This window comes from Chrysemys picta, chromosome 10, assembly GCF_011386835.1.
Source record: "Chrysemys picta bellii isolate R12L10 chromosome 10, ASM1138683v2, whole genome shotgun sequence".
Classification (NCBI taxonomy): Eukaryota; Metazoa; Chordata; order Testudines; family Emydidae; genus Chrysemys; species Chrysemys picta.
Window position 1 is genome coordinate 82086902 of NC_088800.1, and position 20269 is coordinate 82107170.

The following is a 20269-nucleotide window of genomic DNA, read 5'->3' on the forward strand; positions in this document are numbered from 1 at the left end:
TAGAGCAAAAACCTCCAATGCAGACACAATTATAGCAGCAAAACTGCTTTTGCCAATATAGCTTATTTCTCTTTTGGGGAGAGGACTGGAATAAGCTATGCTGATAAAAGTGCAGTTTTGCTGGTATAAGCTACGTGTACATGAGAAGTGCTTTCCTGGTACAGTAGAGCTGTAAAGTGTAGCCCTCACCTGAGGGTGAAGCCCCGGCCTCTCTGAAGTCCCAAGTTTGGGTTCTTCAGTGGGGCCTGCATTTGAGCCTGAGTGTTTTCATATGATGGTGGGGGAGGCTGGAAGGAGGACACTTGGGCTGAGCAAAGATTGTGAAGAAGTTTGACTGGCATTTGATCACAAGGGAGGTTGGCAGGGAAAGGGGTTCATGTGAGGATGAAACTAGCAAGAAATCTGACTTTGCTTTGGACACGCTGCTATTTTGTTGTTTGTGTCTGTTTTGTCAGATCATAACCTCTTTAGGGCAGGGACTCTGTCTTTGATTCAACCCCTGGTTGGGGTCTTTAGGCTTTACTGAAATATAAATAGTTTGGGGGGGTTTGTTCTGTGGGAGTGAAGAATCAGGCTTGAATCATAATGTACTGAAATAGGATGGATCAGACATGCTGTATAGGTATCCTTCATTAATAATAAGAGCCCTGAACTTGCAGAGCATACGAATAAAACCTTAGAGAAGGGATATGTATTGACGGTGTTGGATAATTACAGCCAATAGTAGTCATTAAAATAGGGAAAAGAACAGAGAGGATGATTTGGAAACAGATGGGGACAATTTAGAGAAGACCTATGGCAGGAATAGTGATCACAAATGGGGAAGAAAAATTGTAGCTCAGAGAAAGTTGAAGGATTTGTTTTACAAAATTAAAATATGGTGGAAACAGGAGAGAGTTTTAAAATGGCTCATTTTAAGCCTTTAAGTAGGTTTTTCCCTGAACGCTTTGAGTTTTTACATTGAGTTCTTGGTTTCTTTTAGATAATGGCTTATAGAAATGATCTTTCCCTTGAGTTTTATTTTAAATGTAACCTGTGATTTAATATGTCACTTTCAATCTGAACAATAACTCTGTGCCATGGTGAATGACAGTTTGCCATGAAAGCAAATTGCTGCAAGTTTAATTAAATCTTCAAGTGGGAGCTTATTTTTATTCAAGAGACTTCCACAGAAATTAGTTGTCTGTACATATAGCATGGCAAAATTGATGTAACGCAGCATCTAATTTTTCACAATTTTCTCTTAGTGCTTACTTTGCAGGGGTAGTGTTTATAACTTAATACAATTAATTTCCTAGAAAAGCTTTTCAAAGTGACTTTGTCTGATCTGTGGTTCAACTGTCTCTTGTTGCAGGTGCCAAGCCAGCTACTTCTGTTGATCCATGGGGAGCACCAACTGGATCCACTACTCAGTCTCTCTCCAAAAATGTAGACCCGTGGGCTCCTTCTCAGTCATCCTCTGTAGCAACAAAAGCTACTGTAGATCCTTGGGGACCAGCAGCTGCAAACAAACCTATTTCCACTTCTGGTAAGAGACTGTTTACGTTTGACATCTTTTCCAGTAAATAGACTGTACTGAACCTGTGGTGTAAGTGTGCATGCCTTTAAAGGTTTTTGTTTGTTTTTGTACTAAGGGGAGTTATTTTTTCAGCCTCTCTTCATTGACTGATTTAAGGTGAGATGTGGGTAATTGCTAAATGGAGCAGGTAAAAGAAACAGTTGCACTGAAGGACTTGCAGTACTGGATTTCAAAGTAAATAAGACCTATAATTACTCCTGGGGGAATTCTTCACCGCTGCGCATGCGCAGAATTTATGTCCCCCGCAGATTTCTTTGTTTCCCTGCAGAAAAATGACTTTCTGACATGGAAGCAAAGGGAAACCACAAAAGTGGTCATGTGACCCGTCATAGCAGTATGTTTTGGGTGCCTAGGGCAGCTGGCAGAGAGGTAAATCATTGTGGGGTGGGGGCGGGACTGGGGAAGACATTGCTGGTGGCTCCTACCCTGTGCCAGGCTCAGCTGCTAGTTCTGGCTGGGCTGGGGGAAACGGGACTTCCTCTTCCCCTGCACGGCTTCCAGGGCTGGGTCAGACCCACCCCCAGATTTCTCCCCTGGCTGTAGGAAGCTCTGCAAACTCCTCCTTCCTCTCCCCCCCCGCTTCCTGCACCCATCACTCCTCAGTTGCAGGGGGAGGGGTCGCTATACAGGGAGTTGCTCCCCCATCCGTCCAATCTCTGTGCATCCGGATCCCCTCATTCTCTGACCTGCCTGCCGAGCCTTCCCCCTCCCCCTGACCCAGAACCCCATCCTACTGAGCCCCAACCAGCTGCACTTGGATCCCAACCCCACTAAGCCCCAGTCCCCCACCATCTGGACACCTCCACTGAGCCTCCCACACCCAGCCCTCCTTCCCCCCCCCCTCCGCTGAGCCCCAACCACCTTCACCTGGACCCCCCCTGCAGAATCCCATTACCTTTGGACCCAGAATCCACCAAAAAGCCCCTGTGCATCCAGATGCACCCCCGCACCCGGATCACCCACTGAGCCGCCCACACCCAGATTGGCCTACACAGAATCCTCTCAACCCACACCTGGATTCCCCCCACACTAAGCCCCTCTGCACTTGGATCCTGCCTTGCTGAGCCTGCCTGCCTTACCTGGTGCATCTGGCACGGCGAGGCAGGGCCCTGGGGTGTTTCTGGGTCAGGCCCAGGCCTTGTGCTGTGTCAGGGTTGGGTGCAGCCTCACCGCTGAGTCCGTGTCCCAGGGCGAAGCTGCACAGTGATCTCCCACCTCTGTGCAGCAAGTGGCCTGTGCTCCCCAATGCCATGCTGGAGCCTCCACATTTATTTGACAAAATTTGCAGAATTCTAAAATATTGTGTGCAAAATTTTTAATTGTTTGGCACAGAATGCCCTCAGGAGTATATCCTAGACTTTAGAACAGACAGTTCAGTGCCATTATTTTGAGACAGAGCATTGCATTTGTGTGGTCTTTCCTCCAGACTCCTTTCCACATCCTCTCCAGTCTTTACTTTATGTACACCTGCCACCCAGTTCAGCCATGCACCTGTGACTGCCCTGCTGCCATTGGCCCTCTCTTTAATTAGCTAAACATGTAATTTCCAAAAAACAGAGTATTAAAACAATTTGAAAGCTTCAAAGCTACTGACATTTTCAATGTGGTGACTTGCTGTGCAGAAAGATGTCTCTGTAGATGTAAACTGTTCAGAGTTTGATTAGCATCTGGTGTTCTGAGGAGGAGGTTTTCAAAGGCGCAAATGGGAGTTTGGTGCTTACCTGCCTTTGAAACGCTCCCTCTGTAAATTCTTATGTAATGAAGTGCAGAAGGTGCTGCTGCAACTCCTTGCCGTATGCCTTGTGACTCTTACTGCTCCCAATAACCATAATAGCAGGGTGGTTTTGGATTGGTGCCATGACTTTCTGTGCCAAATGAATTCTTTGCAATCATTCATCTCTGTACATTTTATAACGAACTAAGGATGTGTAGTGTGGAATGATGTCAAGATCGTGTCTAATCTAGCTTTTTATGGGCAAAGGCAAATGGGATGTTTTAGAAATGATTCTGTAAAATTCATGAGACTAAAGATATTTTATAACTTTCTCTTTTGCTGGAGATAAATAACATATGCAATACAGAATCTTTACTTGCATTCTGTCTTCATATTTTATTTCTGTGAGTTAATTGCCTCGAAGTGTCATTGTAATGAAGCTTAATGCTAACTGATTGTTTAAAAAGTGACTTTCAAATTCCAACCCTGTTAGGTTTGGGGTAATATGATTACTCTTTATTTACTTAGGTTTTTTTCCCTTCCTTTTTGCTAAAGGTGTTTCCACATCTAGTGAATGTGTCTTCTTCACTGATTGCAGAGTAAAGCTAGGCTCCCCTTTGCTTAGCACTCTAGCGCCTTATCTACGCCAGGTACTGAGCACATCTTTTTTGTTGCCCTCCCAGTCCCTTTAATCTGTGAAACAAGAAGCTGAATTTGGGAATCAAATTCTTACCCCAAGTATGGCCACACTTACATTCCATTTTGCTTGTTATCACTGGCTTCTATCCATGCTTCTAATTCCAGTACTACATGGAATTTGTGATGCCCGTCACCACAGCATCTGGATGCACCACTTGATTGCATAGCTGGTTAATATATATGCTACCTTCTATATTGGGCAGTAAAATCACTGACCATCTCCACTGCAACCTAAAGACACATAACCACATGTGCCTTGAAGGCCCTCCATACTGAAAAGTCAGAGGAAGATTATACCGTAGGTGAGGGCCAAATACTGAAAATGCACTGCTACTAGTCATAAAGAGTTTGGTCTGGGGTAATGACAGCAGAAGCACCCCAGCTGAACCTTAATGGCCATGATAGGACACAGAGGGAAATGTTTCTCAAGTAATGTGAGTGGTTTCGAAATTGCTTTTAATAGCACTGGACATAATGCAGTTGAAGATCTATTAATGACAGGTGTCGTTTGTTCTCCTGAACAGGAAGCACATCGTTCGACCTTTTCAGTAATTTGAATGGTACAGTTAAAGATGACTTTTCTGAATTTGACAACCTTCGAAATTCCAAAAAAACAGGTACGGATCAAATGAATACTTGGCAAACAGGCAGTTTTTTTGGTAATCTTAGTTTTTTAAACGGTTTAATCTTTTTATGACAGAAACAAGATCCACCTTTCACAGTGGATAAGTTCAAACTGGGGAGTACTTAGAACTTGTTGCCATTTTTATAGCTAATGTAACAATAAAATCCAATTGTTACCATCGTGTAGTCTGACCTCCACGTAGCACAGGCCATACAACTTCATCGTGTTACCCCTGTATTGAGCCCAATAACTTCTGCTTAACTAAACCATATCTTCAGCCTGAGTTTCGGGTGACTGGGTGAAGGCCGTGGTAGGAGGCAAGGAGACAAAGTAACTTGAGTGATGGTTTGTCAGATAGACATGCAAACACTTGTATTCAACAATAGGGAAAGAATTACTGGAAGTTCACTTTTGTGGAAGTTTGTATTTCACCTAATGAAAATGAAACTGCTAGATTTCAAAAATGTAAATGCTTTGTGACTATGTACCTCTTTATAAGGGGCACCTTCTGTAAGATTGGTGACATAGCTCAATGTTGGCCCAAGTCCCTCTTTTTTTTTAAAAGAAATCTGTTAATTGATGAATGGCTAACACTGAATGAACAAATATACCAAGATGATAGTTCAGAGGCCACAGTTCTGATGCTCATGAATATCTTCTCCCTAGAGGCTATTCATTTGTGTCTGTATCACAGCACATTAAAGGAGGATATCAAGGTCAGTTGTGTAGAAGCTTTGTTTATATTACACTGCAGTTGTAATTCTACTGTTCTACACTTAGGACTTAATATATTTAACAACCCGCTAAAAGTGTAAAACATACTTGGCAATTTAAACAAAATGATAGTATAAAATCAGATTTAAGAGTATATTTTTAGTGGTAGAATGAAATCACTTGCTTCCTTCATCAGACTTTTTTTTGCATGATTATAATACATAGTGAACAGACAGATAACTGGTTTTAGTAAATTGTAGCATTTAGCATTGTGAACCTAACAGATTGTTCTTGACTTTTTGTTACAGCCGAGTCCGGTTCCACTTTGTCATCCCAGCATAGTGGTACAACAAGTCCTGATCTCTTTGATTCTCAGTCCACGAACATGACATCAAGCAAACAAAGTGCAGCTCGGAAAACCCCAGAGTCTTTCTTGGGGCCCAATGCAGCTTTGGTGAATTTGGATTCATTGGTGTCTAAGCCACCACAGCCTGTTCCGTCATTGAATCCGTTCTTAGCTCCAGGTATGTCTCAATACATCCCTTTCCAGTATCTAACTTTGTTTATATCTTGTCTTCCAAATTTGTTCTTGTAGAAGAAACCCTACTCACCTCTGGTGCACATAGCGCAATCTAAGTCTTGTACTTCCTGGCTTGCTTGCCATCCTAGACTAGTTTGGCCAGCAGGATTTGCTCTGTTGCAATTAGGAGGGAAAGGCAGCATGGTCTTGTGGAAAGATAATGGATTGATACATGGAAGGATTTGGGTTCTATTCCTGGCTCTGCTGTTTTAACCCCCGGTGTAGACAGCGCTACGTCAGTGGGAGGGCATGCCACATTGACATAGGTACCGCGTCTCGTGGAGGTGGATTAACTATGCCGACAAGAGAAGCTCTCCTCTTGGCGTACAGTAAAACCTCAAAGATACGAACACCACAGTTACAGACTGACCGGTCAACCAGACACCATGTGAAACTGGACATAACCAATCGGGCAACAGCGGAGACTAAAAAAAAAAAAAAAGCAAATACTGTACTGTGCCTGTATTGTATCTTAAAGGTAGGCACATCTGAGCTGCCTGTCCCCACCCCTACCCCGAACCCCACACACGGGGGACCCACTTACAGCTAGGAGTTGAAGATGCTGAGATTCGCAGGCAAAGCTGAGAGTCATAGAATATCAGGGTTGGAAGGGACCTCCGGAGGTCATGTAGTCCAACCCCCTGCTCAAAGCAGGACCAGTCCCAACTAAATCATCTCAGCCAGGGCTTTGTCAAGCCGGGCCTTAAAAACCTCCAAGGAAGGAGATTCCAGCACCTCCCTAGGTAACGCATTCCAGTGCTTCACCACCCTCCTAGTGAAATAGTGTTTCCTAATATCCAACCTAGACCTCCCCCACTGCAACTTGAGACCATTGCTCCTTGTTCTGTCATCTGCCACCACTGAGACCAGCTGAGCTCCATCCTCTTTGGAACTCCCCTTCAGGTAGTTGAGAGCAGCTATCAAATCCCCCCTCATTCTTCTCTTCTGGAGACTAAACAATCCCAGTTCCCTCAGCCTCTCCTCATAAGTCACGTGCTCCAGCCCCCTAATCATTTTTGTTGCTCTATGCTGGACTCTTTCCAATTTTTCCACATCCTTCTTGTAGTGTGGGGCCCAAAACTGGACACAATACTCCAGATGAGGCCTCACCAATGTCGAATAGAGGGGAACGATCACGTCCCTCGATTGCTGGCAATGCTCCTACTTATACAGCCCAAAATGCCGTTAGCCTTCTTGGTAACAAGAGCACACTGTTGACTCATATCCAGCTTCTCGTCCACTGTGACCCCTAGGTCCTTTTCTGCAGAACTGCTACCTAGCCATTCGGTCCCTAGTCTGTAGCAGTGCATGGGATTCTTCTGTCCTAAGTGCAGGACTCTGCACTTGTCCTTGTTGAACCTCGTCAGGTTTTATTTATTTATTTATTTATTTTGGCCCAATCGTCTAATTTGTCTAGGTCCCCCTGTATCCTATCCCTACCCTCCAGTGTATCTACCATGCCTCCCAGTTTAGTGTCATCTGCAAACTTGCTGAGGGTGCAGTCCACGCCATCCTCCAGATCATTAATAAAGATATTAAACAAAACCGGCCCCAGGACCGACCCTTGGGGCACTCTGCTTGAAACCGGCTGCCAATTAGACATGGAGCCATTGATCACTACCCGTTGAGCTCGACGATCTAGCCAGCTTTCTATCCACCTTACAGTCCATTCATCCAACCCATACTTCTTTAACTTGGCAGCAAGAATACTGTGGGAGACCGTATCAAAAGCTTTGCTAAAGTCAAGGAATAACACATCCACTGCTTTCCCCTCATCCACAGAGCCAGTTATCTCATCATAGAAGGCAATTAGGTTAGTCAGGCATGACTTGCCCTTGGTGAATCCATGCTGACTGTTCCTGATCACTTTCCTCTCCTCTAAGTGTTTCATAATTGATTCCTTGAGGACCTGCTCCATGATTTTTCCAGGGACTGAGGTGAGGCTGACTGGCCTGTAGTTCCCCGGATCCTCCTTCTTCCCTTTTTTAAAGATGGGCACTACATTAGCCTTTTTCCAGTCATCCGGGACCTCCCCTGATCGCCATGAGTTTTTAAAGATGATGGCCAATGGCTCCGCAATCACATCCGCCAACTCCTCTAGCCCCCTCGGATGCAGCGCATCCGGCCCCATGGACTTGTGCTCCTCCAGTTTTTCTAAGGCAGCGGGAGCAGAAGCAGCACTGGGGTCTGCACTGCTTTCCTGTAAGCTATGGATACTGTTTTCACACCCCCTCCCCTGGCTGGGGGCGGGAGGGGGTTGGGAGGCTGTTTTTGCCCACCCCCACCCCTCCAGGAGCGGGACATGCTGTTTTTCACCTCCACCCCATCCTCACCCCACTTGGGAGGAGGACACGCTTGCCCTGAAATAAGTTGCCTGCAGGGAAGATGCCTAGCTGCCTCTGAAACCTGGCCTGAAGTGTGAACTGCTGGAGCTGTGTCTTGTTTAGAGTGACGAACGTTTCCAAGTTACGGACACCCTTCGTTCCCGAGGTTCTGCTGTAGCAGCGTTGTCACTGACGCGCTGTAGTGGCAGTATTCTAAGTGTAGACCTGACCGTAAGCTCTTCTGACGATTTCACCATCAGCCTTCTCGCTACAGAATCTGTTTTTGTCTTCAATGTCTCCCCCCTGCCCTGGTTCCATTCTCCAGGAAATTTTATTGAAGACGTGGGAAATGACTGTTTTCATTAATGCTGCCAGTAGTAACAAAGTGCAAACAAACTGTGCTAAGGGGAGGCGAAGCCTGGAAAAAACTTTTGTGCTCACTCCAGTCCACATTTCAGGAGGATGAGACAGTGCCATAAATAGGTCCTCCCTGAAATAACCTCATCTGATCAAAAAGAAACCCTTGGGGTACTTGGAAACTAATCTGCTATTGTAGCTCTCCTGCAAAAAGGCCTGTACGGTAGTAGCATTTATGACTATTTATTTATGGTAAAGACTAAGTGGTGGTGCCACGGTAAACAAATAGAAAAAAACACACGAGAATCTTTATGTGCACTGAAATTTCTATACATGGTAACCCGGTGTGTGTTAAGATTATTTAAAATGGTGGTAATTTGTCTTAAAATATTTTTTAAAAAATATTTGTTTATGAAATTCCTTAAAATATTGGGGAAAACAGAATGAACAATGTTTCTGAGCAGCTTAGCACTATTCCGCAACAGGAAGTCTCCATATCTGTCAAGTTTACGAGGGGTCACTGAGCCATCCAAATAAGTCTAAACATCTATGTAAAGAATGTGTATTGTTGGCAGTGGATCAAAGCCTTTGAATGTTGGGAAAGTTCTTTGCTTTTCCCAGCTTTACTGTAATTCGGAACTGGCTTGTTTACATTATGAATTCCTGACAGATCTCGGAGCCAAATACCTGAACAGCTTCTAAACTGGAGTGAAATGGCTGAAATCTTGGGAGCAGAGGGAGGGAGAACAAATTTACAGTAGCCGAAGTGCAATAATCGAATAAAAATAACCTGCAATTATCTGTTGCAGTATAGCCTCCGAATGTCCTGTTCAGGCACGCTCCTGATTGATTGAATTCAGACTCTGTTTGTACAGCTCGTCTCACAGAAAATGGAAAACTACCCATCGGTGTTGTGGTATTCTGCTGGCATTCATACAGATCTAGTGGGACAAATGATCATTAGATAGCCACCGAAGTAAATGGAATTTGTGCCACTGAGAGACACATGTGGCCCAGTATATGTCAAGGGTAGTGTAAAAGAGATTTTCATTAGAAGTGGCGTTTGTTCTTTTGGGGTTATTTTTTTTTGTGTGGGGTGGGAGGGAGAGGAAAGTATTGTGTAACTCTGCCTTATCTGTATATGTACATGGCATGCCTGCAAAACCTTGACCTCTTTGGAGCTTCATTCTTTTTTTCTCTTTTCAAATTAGGGACAGCTACAGCACCAACTCCAATCAACCCCTTCCAAGTGAATCAGCCCCAGCCCCTCACACTAAATCAGATGAGAGCAAGTCCCGTGATGGGCACAAGTCCTTCTTTTAATGCTGTGCCAGCAATGAGCATGGAGCCAATACCTCTGTCTTCCATGGCACCAGTGGCTGTGGGAATGGCGCCGTTACCAGCTATGGGCACCATGGCATCTATCACTCGAATGGGCCAGGGGATGAACATGAGCATTGCAGGATCAATGACCCAGCCTCTTCACAGTACGGGAATTCCTCCATCGGCATCCCAGCCCACAAATACAACTAACCCTTTCCTCCTATAAAGACCCAATCAAAGGAACTTCCTTTTCATGTTTCCAAGCTGAAGTCTTTGGGGAAAAACGAACAGGATCTGCTTGGACTGAATGACGTGTAAGCGACTTGGAAGTAGATTTGCAGTTTACAGTTACGAACTTTGAAGAGTTGTCTATACTTACCAGTTAATCTAAATCGAGTCTTTGCTACAGACGGTACCTTACTTTGGCTTGTTGAGCATTACATGAAATGTCAGACTTTTCGCCAAAGTTAGATTATGTCCATTTTGTTACTTTGTTAACCATTTCAATACACTTTCTAGGGAGAACCTGCCATTTTAAACTCCGTTCGCTATTTTGTAGGTGTCAGATGATGTGCTGGATCCTAAAATTACTGTTCTCTACAGCTATCATTTCCCCTGTTCGTATGATAGACCTGAGACTCGGCGTGCTAGTGAATGGTTTTGCACATAACTACATACAGTTCTAGACTGTTGGTTCACCCATAGTCCTTATTCTTAGAAGAGAGCGCAGAAGGCTGGTTTTACGCATTAAGCATTGCAACACAAAATCTCACCGCTTTATCGGCGGTTTGACTGAGAAAGCAAGCTTGTCTCAAAAGGAAAAAAAAGTTGAAGAAAATTCTCAAGTTGTCAAGTATAACGTGTGCTGTTGTATGCAGTGTTGAATTTGTACACTACTATCTAAGGACTATAAAGGAACTTCCTGTGAGTGGCATGCTGCACTCGTGCTCAATGAGTGTTCTGCTCTGTGCTTGTCCAGTAGTGACTCCGTTTGGAAGTGATTGTGTGTATTTTATTTTTATTTGACTTACAATGTAAGATGAAAGGAAAACAAAATACAGTGGGACAACTTTGAATTCAGTTTCACCAGGGCAAGCTTTAAAACTAATTCAGGCTTAACCTTGCTATATGCATTTACTCTTGTACACTTTTGCACATATTTTGTTTTTAGTACAGTTTCATGTTTGAGTTTGCAGAATAACCTAATAGTCCTTTTTTTTGTTTTTTGCTAATTTTTATAATGTGGTTCTTATTTAACTGTCTAGTTTTGATAGACTTTTATCAGGTCAGGCTGAAAAATTAAGATATTGGCCAATGTCATTTTTATGGTTGAATGCCCTCCTTTTATTTATGGTTTTAGCTCTTTGTTTCTGTAAAGAAAATTTAAAAGGGAAGTTTAACACTAAAATATTTTATTTTTGAATTAAGACTTTGTAATGAAATTTGAAACAAATTCTCATGACTAATTACTTTTTAGAGGAAATGAATTTGAACATATTACTTAAGACTACATTTAGAAAACACTAATGCTGCCTTTTCTTTAATTCCCTCCCCATTGTCTGATGATTACCAAAATGGACAAACTGCTGCCCTCTTTAAGAAAATCATGAGGCTGTTTTTCTTTTGTAATAGTGACTTCTTGAAACTTTAAAAATTTTAAATCTATGAAAGTGGTTCATTAATCTGATTTTAAATTAAAGGTGCACTCCATGTCAATGACTGGTTCCATTTACAACTGTTAATTTAAACTGAACTATACAGTTTTAACTCGCATGGATTCATCAGCTCTAAACCGTGCACAGGTTTCAGTCAGTGTTACTGGTATAAACCTGACCTTCTCGAAGATGGCAACATTTTAAAAGCTCTGCTTTCACATGGTATGCAGACATACACCGGACACATTTAGGGGAATGTCCTAGAGCTTGTAACTTCTTCAATTGGGGCATCTCTGCATATGAACTGATGTACTTTTTGGTGGCCTTTCCCTGGATTACGAAAAAGCGGAAACAAATTAATGACATTCTGGTGTAATGATACTGTGGATTGTAACAGCCCCCATTAGTGTGCCATAAAAAGGAAGGATGGATTGGTGTGAGAGGACCTGGATTTGTATGCTTTTGCCAGAGTAAAACTGGCTGAAAAACCATCCTAACTAGGGTACAGTCACACATTTTAGATGGAGTAGATCTCCTCAGTGTATGGAAAGCTAAATGCATGGGTGTTTCTATGCAGATTGTTCTGTCCTCTTGTTGCTATTGGGTTTACAAGTAGGATTCAGAATATTAACCTGCTCATATTTTATATAGGAGGAAAAATGACTGTCCACGCCCGGAAAGTCTTCAAAAACCAAATCATTCATGTTGTCTTTCAAAATAAGGAAGAAAAGACTTTTTGGACGTTATTAATCAATATAGGCCAGGAAGAGCATAATTATTGCTAGCAGTAGGCACTTTTACGGGTTGTGATATAAGCAAATAAAAAAAAGAATTTCCAGTTGGTCTGTGGCAAGATCACTCCACTCCATGTTGTTTTCAGTTTAATTTTCTCAACTATGGAGTTAGTTCATTTGATATTTTCCCAGACTTTAGTCAGTCAGTTGCTTGTATGCGCAAAATGTAAATGAGGTCATTATCCATTCAGCCAACAGGTTCTGACTGCAACCTCTGAAAGACTTTAGATGGCTTCATTTGGAGGCAGGATGGAGCTGGTCATACTTGTAATTCTTTTAAAACCCTCTGCAGCTCAGATTAATGAGCTATCCTCATGGAGTGATACACATTTACTATTGGCCTGGTAGGGAACTTACATGCCCTGGTTGAATGAAGCACCTGAGTGGCAAATTGTAGATTTTACCAGCCCACTTTTGTAAGAGCGATACTACTTTTTACATACATTGCACAAGAAACCATGACAAGGCACACCGTGTCTGAGCAGTGATAAGCGCGTCTCATGGTGCTACAGAGCACTCAGCCAAGGAAGCTAATGACCTTAAGATCCCCAGCCTGAAGTGTGTGTTGAGATACGAAATCAAATAAAAATGAGAACACGCAGCCGGTTTGGTAAATACCTTTTTGTTTCTTGGATAGCAGGCATACCTGTGTCTGCAAAGATCTCATGCATACCGGTGGCCTATAAACAACAATGAAAGGTTGTTTCTGCCCTTGCCAATCAAAGCATCGGTTGTGTCCAGAATGTTAAATCCATTTCATGGTCATATTCTGAATAGTGGTTAAACTGATTTTCTTTCTTTCTTTCTTTCTTTCTTTCTTTCATGGAGCACATCGTGTGTACCTGATCTCATTCACACTCTCATTTCTCCACACCCCCCCTTCTCTCCCAGATAATACGGTGCTTTTGATTTAAAATGTTAGTATCCCAAAATAGCCTTACTGGTCAAATTGACCAAAGATAAGTAGTGTTAATTATTTTGTAAAAGCATCTTGGTATAATTTTAAGCCCAAAAATAAGCTCAGTTATTTATTCAGTTTTATACTATGTAAAAACTAAAATGTCTTGAGGGGACCGGGAAGGGAGACCATAGTAGATTGTGCTGTTTAGTCTCTTTGAAGTCCCATAGCTAAGACCGCTTTTGTTATCCATCTTCCCTTGACTGTTGCCGTTTCTAATGTGTACTGTACGTATTAATATTGCACAAATTGTGGAGAAATAGACGGTTTATTTTTCACAGCAGAATCTCACCAAACTCGCTTTCTTTACAAGTGTTACAATTGAAATATTTACCAAACTGTTTTCATAATACTGGGAGCACGCTGCTTTTTATGAATTTGTGCTGACTATTGACCTTATTTACTGTATAAATATAATTTATCATTTGTACTATTGTATCATAATATTCTGTATCTTCGTGTCATTTTTTCCCCCTAGCGACGTCACACAAATGTGATATTTAATAATGCCATCAGAACAGTGGAAAGACAAGGGGTTTGTAGGTGACTGGTCAGAATTAAAATGGTATTGCTTATATCCTAGAGTTGCGTTCCTTTTCTACTCAAGTGTAGCATTCGCATCCTATTTAAAAGGGATACATTTTAGGATGTGCTCCAGTATTCATGGAAGCCAATGGGTTGGAGCTGACCTTGAAAGGCCTAAGGTAAAAATCCAGATCCCAAGCTAAATAGAACAATGGTTTAGAGTAATAGTTCTGAGATTTGTGAGTCTGGCTTCCCTTGCAGGTTTTGGTCTCTCTCGTGGTCAGAAGCAGCAAGCCCTGGGAAAATGGGTATTTTTTAAAGAGACCAGCCTCCTTTAGTTCAGATTCAATGGAGTCCTTGGCAATCCAGTAAAACAGAAATATTGGTAGCCTGGCCCCAGCCATGTGGCTAAAATGCTATTCTAAATTGCACCATCTTTTAAAGAACATTTTCAAAGGGATATTTACCTGTTACATCAGAAGAGCCGTGAAAATAGTTCTTCATATACCAAGGGTGAAATGTTAAGTCTGGTGAAGCCTTGTTCAGGCCCATCTGTTTTCACAGAATTGGGGCCAGGGATCTTTCAGGGGCACAAGCCAACATGCAGTAGGAAAAAACTGCCCGTATTGGGCAGGCTAGTCCATAATTGTCCACTGTGGGACAACATGCACCTTTCTCAGTGGCCAGTACCATATCCTTGTGGCTGAGGATGGGTGCGGGACTTGGATGGAGTACTGGTGTGATTGATATGGCACCAGTAAGTTAGAGAGGCAAACTGCTGGATTTGTCAGAGACTTTACTGATAGCCTAGAAAATTTCCCAAGTCTCCCCGTGCGTGCACTGTACACACGATGTGCGATTAAAAGGAGTATTATCAAGCAGGCCTGAAGGTCGGGTAATAAGGGTGTATGTTGAAGCAAAGGTAGATGCAAACTCAAGAGGGGTGTAGAGAAGGGACGGAAAGTTCAGCAAGAGTCTATGCAGCATCTTGAAGGCTGCAAAGGAGAACTTTGTACTGGACTCCGCAGTGTGCAAGAAATGCATGGAGATTTAAGGGTGGGCATGAGGCGCGCACTCCCATCGGTGGCTGTCGGAAGCTCTGCAATTCCTTGTGAACCTGTGCTTCCCATGTTTGCAGTCCTTTGTATTTAGCCTGTCTTTAGTGTTGGCGTTGCCCATTGATGACCTTAATTGAAGTGGCCTGGCAGACCTGTTAGCCCCGAGCCTGCCTCCATTTGGCTGGTGATTTCAGTTTCTAATGCGGGATGTTCTAAATGGAAGTCTACTTCATTACCAGGCCGTTTCAAGAGCTCTTTGGCAGGAAACCCTCCACGTTTCCTGTAGTCGCTGTTTGCTGATCAGACTGATCAGCAGCAATCAGCTAATGTTAAAATTGCTGTCGTGTCAGGAATTCTCTTGTCAGGAAGGAGCGGGGGCGGGGAGGAAGAAATGTCAGCTTTCTATGTAACATCTTGTCTCACATTTGTAGCGGGTAGGCCATTAAAAGCCGCTGTCACCTGTGCCCGTAGATGTGAATATTCCACAAATCCATCACTACAGTGACATTGCAATTCCCCTGTGGCACCTCTGCTTACCTTTTTGATTCATTTGACTTCAGTCCCTGCATGTGAAATGAACCGATGAACAAGCCATCTGCTACCAAAGATTACAGCCCAGATATCTTTCACTTCTGGTGCTGCTTGTTCTCACATGTCACTTACCTTCTGCTCCTAGGGACAGTGATTCTTCTGTGTGTTCATAATATTTCCTCTGGCCATTTTCCCCTTCTTGTGAATACTGTTTGCTGTTTTGCTTTGGTGCCCATCCCAGCCCCTAATACTTCTGTCATGTGCTCTACTGTGGGAATACATTTTAGATGCACATCAGCTAGGAATTGGGTCTATTTAAATTGTTTAAATCTTTCCTCCAACAGGCGAGATGTCCCAGTTATTTAGGACGGGCTTGAACTGGAAATTTGATGACGGCTTAGAGCATTTTAAAAAAAGCAACTGAGCATCACAGCCCTTTGTAAGCCAAAGGGGCTGCTGGGGACAGCATGATTGAATGGCTAAGGCAATGGAACGAAGGTCAGTTTTGTTCTGTTTCCAGCTCTTAGACCACGGGCAAGGCGCTTGCCCACTGTTTCCATTTCTCCTTCTGTAAAAGGGGGTGTGTGATCATGTGTATTGTTGTAGCACCTCGGAGGCCCAAGCCAATGAAAAATGTTATCAATGGAAGCAAAGCGCTGAGGGTCTGTCTACACAGCAACTAGACACCTGCAGATGGCCCGTGCCAGCCGACTGGGGCTGTGCGGAACCCTGCGGGATGGGAGGGTCCCTGAGCCTGGAATCTACACAGCAATGAAACCGCCCTGCAGCCCGAGCCCTGAGTCGGCTGGCCCGGGCCAGCCCTTTGCTGTGTGGGCACACCCTGAGCTATCATAAAGCTCCCCCCTCATTAACACTTCTCTTGCTTAAAATATCTTCCTCCCTTACAGTGACATTAGCATCATTGTTCTGTTGATTTTAAAATTGGATTTGACGCATTGCTGCATTCGGTATCCTATCCTTATGTCCGTATGCATTGAGCTAACCGAAAATGCCTTAGGACTGTGTGAGCTAGTATTTTGGCAAGACTTTCACAGAAGATTGCAATCTACATTGAGACCATTGAACCCAGTTCACATGCATCACTGAGATTAAAAGCTTCTTATTCGGAAGTAGGCTGCCAGCCTTCTTCCAGGTATACTTCAGTGTCACATCTTTGAATTCAGACACTATTGATCTAATAAATACAGGAAGTTTATTTTAGAGCTAAGGATTATAAATAGCTCACCGCCAATGTTGTACATGGTTGTAACGATCCCAGCTCGTAATGCACGACTGTCAATCGATTGTAAACTGTAATTGCTGGGGACGTGGCGTTTCAATGAATTTAAATACCCTGTCCCCATTCCCTTTGGTGCTTTAAAAATCCCTGGCAATTACCCACTGCATTGGTTAATAGGCAGCAGTCTGGGATCAATAGGGGATTGGCAATCAACCAATGCAATCCAGCTGAGTTGTCTGCAAAAGTCAAAATGGTAAATGGTAAGTGGCGAGGGGAATTGGAAATGACACGTACACAGCAATCAGGTTCCGATAACGCGAATGTAAAAGCTGTGCAGATCTCCAATTCCCTGGATGTTTTTTTAAAACAACTATAATCACAAAGATGCAACAATATAACTTTAACTTTTTGCTCTCAAGTTACCTGAGTGGGAATGTGGAAGCAGTTCTGAGATGAGGCTACTGGAATGGGGCATCTTCTAGCCTCAACAGAGGTGGGCCCAGGAAGGCTAGAAGAAACGAACTGCTAGAGATATGCAGTGATGTAATTGACATGATTTTCTCCCACTGGTATAATTGTAATAGAACAGTGTGTTATGGACCATTTTTCATGGCACAAGTGACCACCTCTTCAAAATTATAACTTTTCTGTAATATTTTATCCAAATAAATCCTTAAATCTCATTTGATGAAAAAACAATTTGTGATTTCTTGTGCCTCACAGTTTCAAGGGAATGTTTGAGGAGTAACTTCTGAGCTTTTAAGTGATGCAGGAAAAAAGTTTTCCTGGCTGATGTGCATCAATTACTGGGTGTGTGTACTGAAACTGCGATGGTACAAACTCGATCATACTTCGTTTTAAGTGCCTGCCTCCCACGTGCGTGACCCCTTCATGTTCATAGTCTGTGCCAACTTGTATTTAGCTCAGACATGCTGCTTCCTTCCCCAGAACTAAAGAAGAGTTCTGTGTACCTCAAAAGCTTGTATTTTCCACCAGCAGAAGTTGGTCCGATAAAAGTTAGTACCTCACCCACCGTCTCTCTCATAAGAGAATGAGCCAGGTTCACTTCACTTGTAAACCAAATGTATTACTGAAATCTTGGCTAACCATGTAATGCTTTGCACTTCTATATAGCACATCTGAGTGGACTAGTCTAATATACTTTATAAGCAATTAAGGATGGTAACGTCCACCTCTAGAGTAGAATGCCGCAGCTATTTACCAATGCACAGCACGTTTGGGACAGGAAGTGGAGTATAGTACTGTATACAGACGAAATTGCGGGGGAAAACCAGGTAGGCAGGAAATAATTACTTGATGCTATTTTAGCATTATGCATTTTAAAAGCACTGGAAACATTCAATAATTTCTCAGTGCACGAGGGAAGTGATTTCCCATTCTCAGATGGAAAAATCAGCAGAGAACTTGATTTATTCAAGGCCACAACAAGTCAGTGCTAGAGTCAGGATTAGCATGCCGAGCTCCCAGCCCAGCTCGGCCTGAAATGTGACCAGTGTTCGCACCTCTGCGCTGACGGATAAAGCTATGGGAACTTTAACTTTTGTGTGAGGTCCTTGCTTTTAAATCTCACCTAAATCCAGTAGGTCTAGCAAGACAGTGCCTCCTGGTGCCGTGCTTGGATATTGGCTCTGCACTGACTCAAAAGGAAAGCGGATTGGGACCCATGGATTAGAACCACCAATTGTCATTCCTCTGTGGATAATGCTGAGACATGGAATAAAGCACATAATGCTACAGCAATATTACAAGGCGTTGACTGTCTTGAACTCTCGATTAGTGCAGAATAATATGATTAGCGACAGTGCCCATCAACACTACAGAAACAGCCAAGCCCGGGTCCAGTTAGAGCACAGGTAAAATTTTGCAGTGCAAATGGGACCTCAGCAGCGCTCCATAACTAGGCAATACCTTGGTTATGGTTCCTGCTTGCAGCATGGCTGGGTCCTGTCCGGATTCGAGATATTAACTGTGCCTGAATAGGTCCGGGGACAGAACTGGGCACCCTGGCTGTTGTGTTTGCAGCATAGGAGGGGGCCCTTCCTTTGCTTCAGTCCAGAATCTAGAACTTATTTTACAGATGGGGAAACTGAAGCAGAGAGCAGCCTGACTAGCTTGGGCTACACAGGAGATCTGCGGCAGAGCTAGGAACAGAACCCAGCCCTGGTCCAGGAGAGGAAACGCGGCCCGGTGGTTAGAGCGCTGGCCTGGGAGTTGGGACCCCAGGGCTCAGTTCCCTGCTCCCCCACAGATTTCCTGTGTGACCTTGGGCAAGCCACTTAGGCACAGTCCCTCCAAGGTGCTCAACCTCCTCACTTCCACTGGAGTCAATCCTTTGAGGAGCTGGACCGAAGGGCAAGTCTATGCTGCAAGATTGTGGACTTCAGTTACATTGACGTACGGCCGCCGCAGTAATTCCATTGCTTGTGCAGCTCCACACTGCGCTCCTCGTGTGGGCGGTGCGGGTCCTCACCAGGCACGCTTGAACTGTCAGGGTGGAGCATTGTGGGACGGCTTCTGACAGGCAGTGCCCGTCAATGTAAGCAACGCAGCGGTTCTCAACCTGCGGCCCAATCAGCACACAGCTGCCGCCCATGTGACATCCTCAGGGCCCTATAGGTAGTATGTATGATGTGATAGTATGTGGATGTGGCCCCCCACACACACACAGAGCTGCATGTGCGGCCCACGATGGTAGGTAGGTTGAGAATCACTGGTCTACGTGGACACTGCATTGAACAAGCTGCGTCGACGTTGACTCTACGCCTCCTGCGGAGGTGGAGTAAAGTCGGTGTCGTGGGCGAGTTACATAGGTGACATTTTAGTGTAGACGCTTACGGAGAGAGGTCGATGGAAGCTGCCTTGTGTTGGCCTAACTCTGCAGTGTAGACCAGGGCTGAGTCTTTGTGTTCCAGTTCCCCAGCGGTGAAATGGGGAAAATAGCATTGCCTTAATTCCTGGGGGTGGAGAATAAAGATTACAGAGCCTAACGGTGGGCCCCAAGGTTTGGAAATCTTGGCCTAAATTAAGTAGTTTCTGGTATGTGTTAACCTGCGTGGCCCACTTTGTTCTGAAGACTTGAGATCTGGAACGGCCTTCCCTAAAACTGTCCTGTGTTGTTTTCCAGAGACAACGCTCTCCCCCTAGTGGAGTAAATGAGTATAGCTGAAGCCTCTCCAGAACCTGGGCTCCACATTTCATGAAGACCCACCGTCCTAAAAAGAAAATCAAATGTGAAAATAACGTAGGGACGGAACACAGTTACTGCCGAGATCTGTCTTAGAAAGGTGGATTTAACTGTTACGCTCTCCAGGCAACACTTCACTTGCCCTTTTGAGAAGTTCTAGCCAAAAGGATTGATTTCATTTTAGTCGTGTTAGTTATTTAAAATAATCAGCAAGAAGCCTTGGCAGATTCTGCGGATGAGGCTTTAGTTAGAGCTTGTGTGTCTAAGTTCCTTTCTCTTTGTTTTCTGCCCCGAGGGCTTTGGAGAGTTTGAGAGCATTAACGCTTGGCGTGAGTTCCTAACTGGCGTCAGATGTTTGTCCTCCCTGTGTGCTGCCCCAGCTCTGTGC

At 43.9% G+C, this 20269-nt stretch overlaps 1 protein-coding gene across 9 annotated transcripts in view; it reads left to right on the forward strand.

Annotated features, from left to right (window-relative positions):
• The window catches only part of EPN2 (epsin 2), a 59684-nt gene extending 45785 nt beyond the window's left edge, over nt 1-13899 (forward strand). For 6 of the 9 annotated variants that reach the window (XM_008164755.4, XM_008164756.4, XM_024102422.3 and 3 more), the window contains 4 exons: nt 1355-1528; nt 4517-4609; nt 5640-5855; nt 9804-13899. In XM_008164755.4, coding sequence (XP_008162977.1) covers nt 1355-1528; nt 4517-4609; nt 5640-5855; nt 9804-10141 — 821 coding nt within the window. In that variant the 3' untranslated portion in view covers nt 10142-13899. Of the gene's footprint in view, nt 1-1354; nt 1529-3848; nt 3944-4516; nt 4610-5639; nt 5856-9803 lie in introns of all 9 variants that reach the window. The other 3 variants (XM_042853070.2, XM_065560220.1, XR_010591215.1) reach the window with 2 other exon arrangements.
• The last annotated feature ends 6370 nt before the right edge of the window (nt 13900-20269 follow it).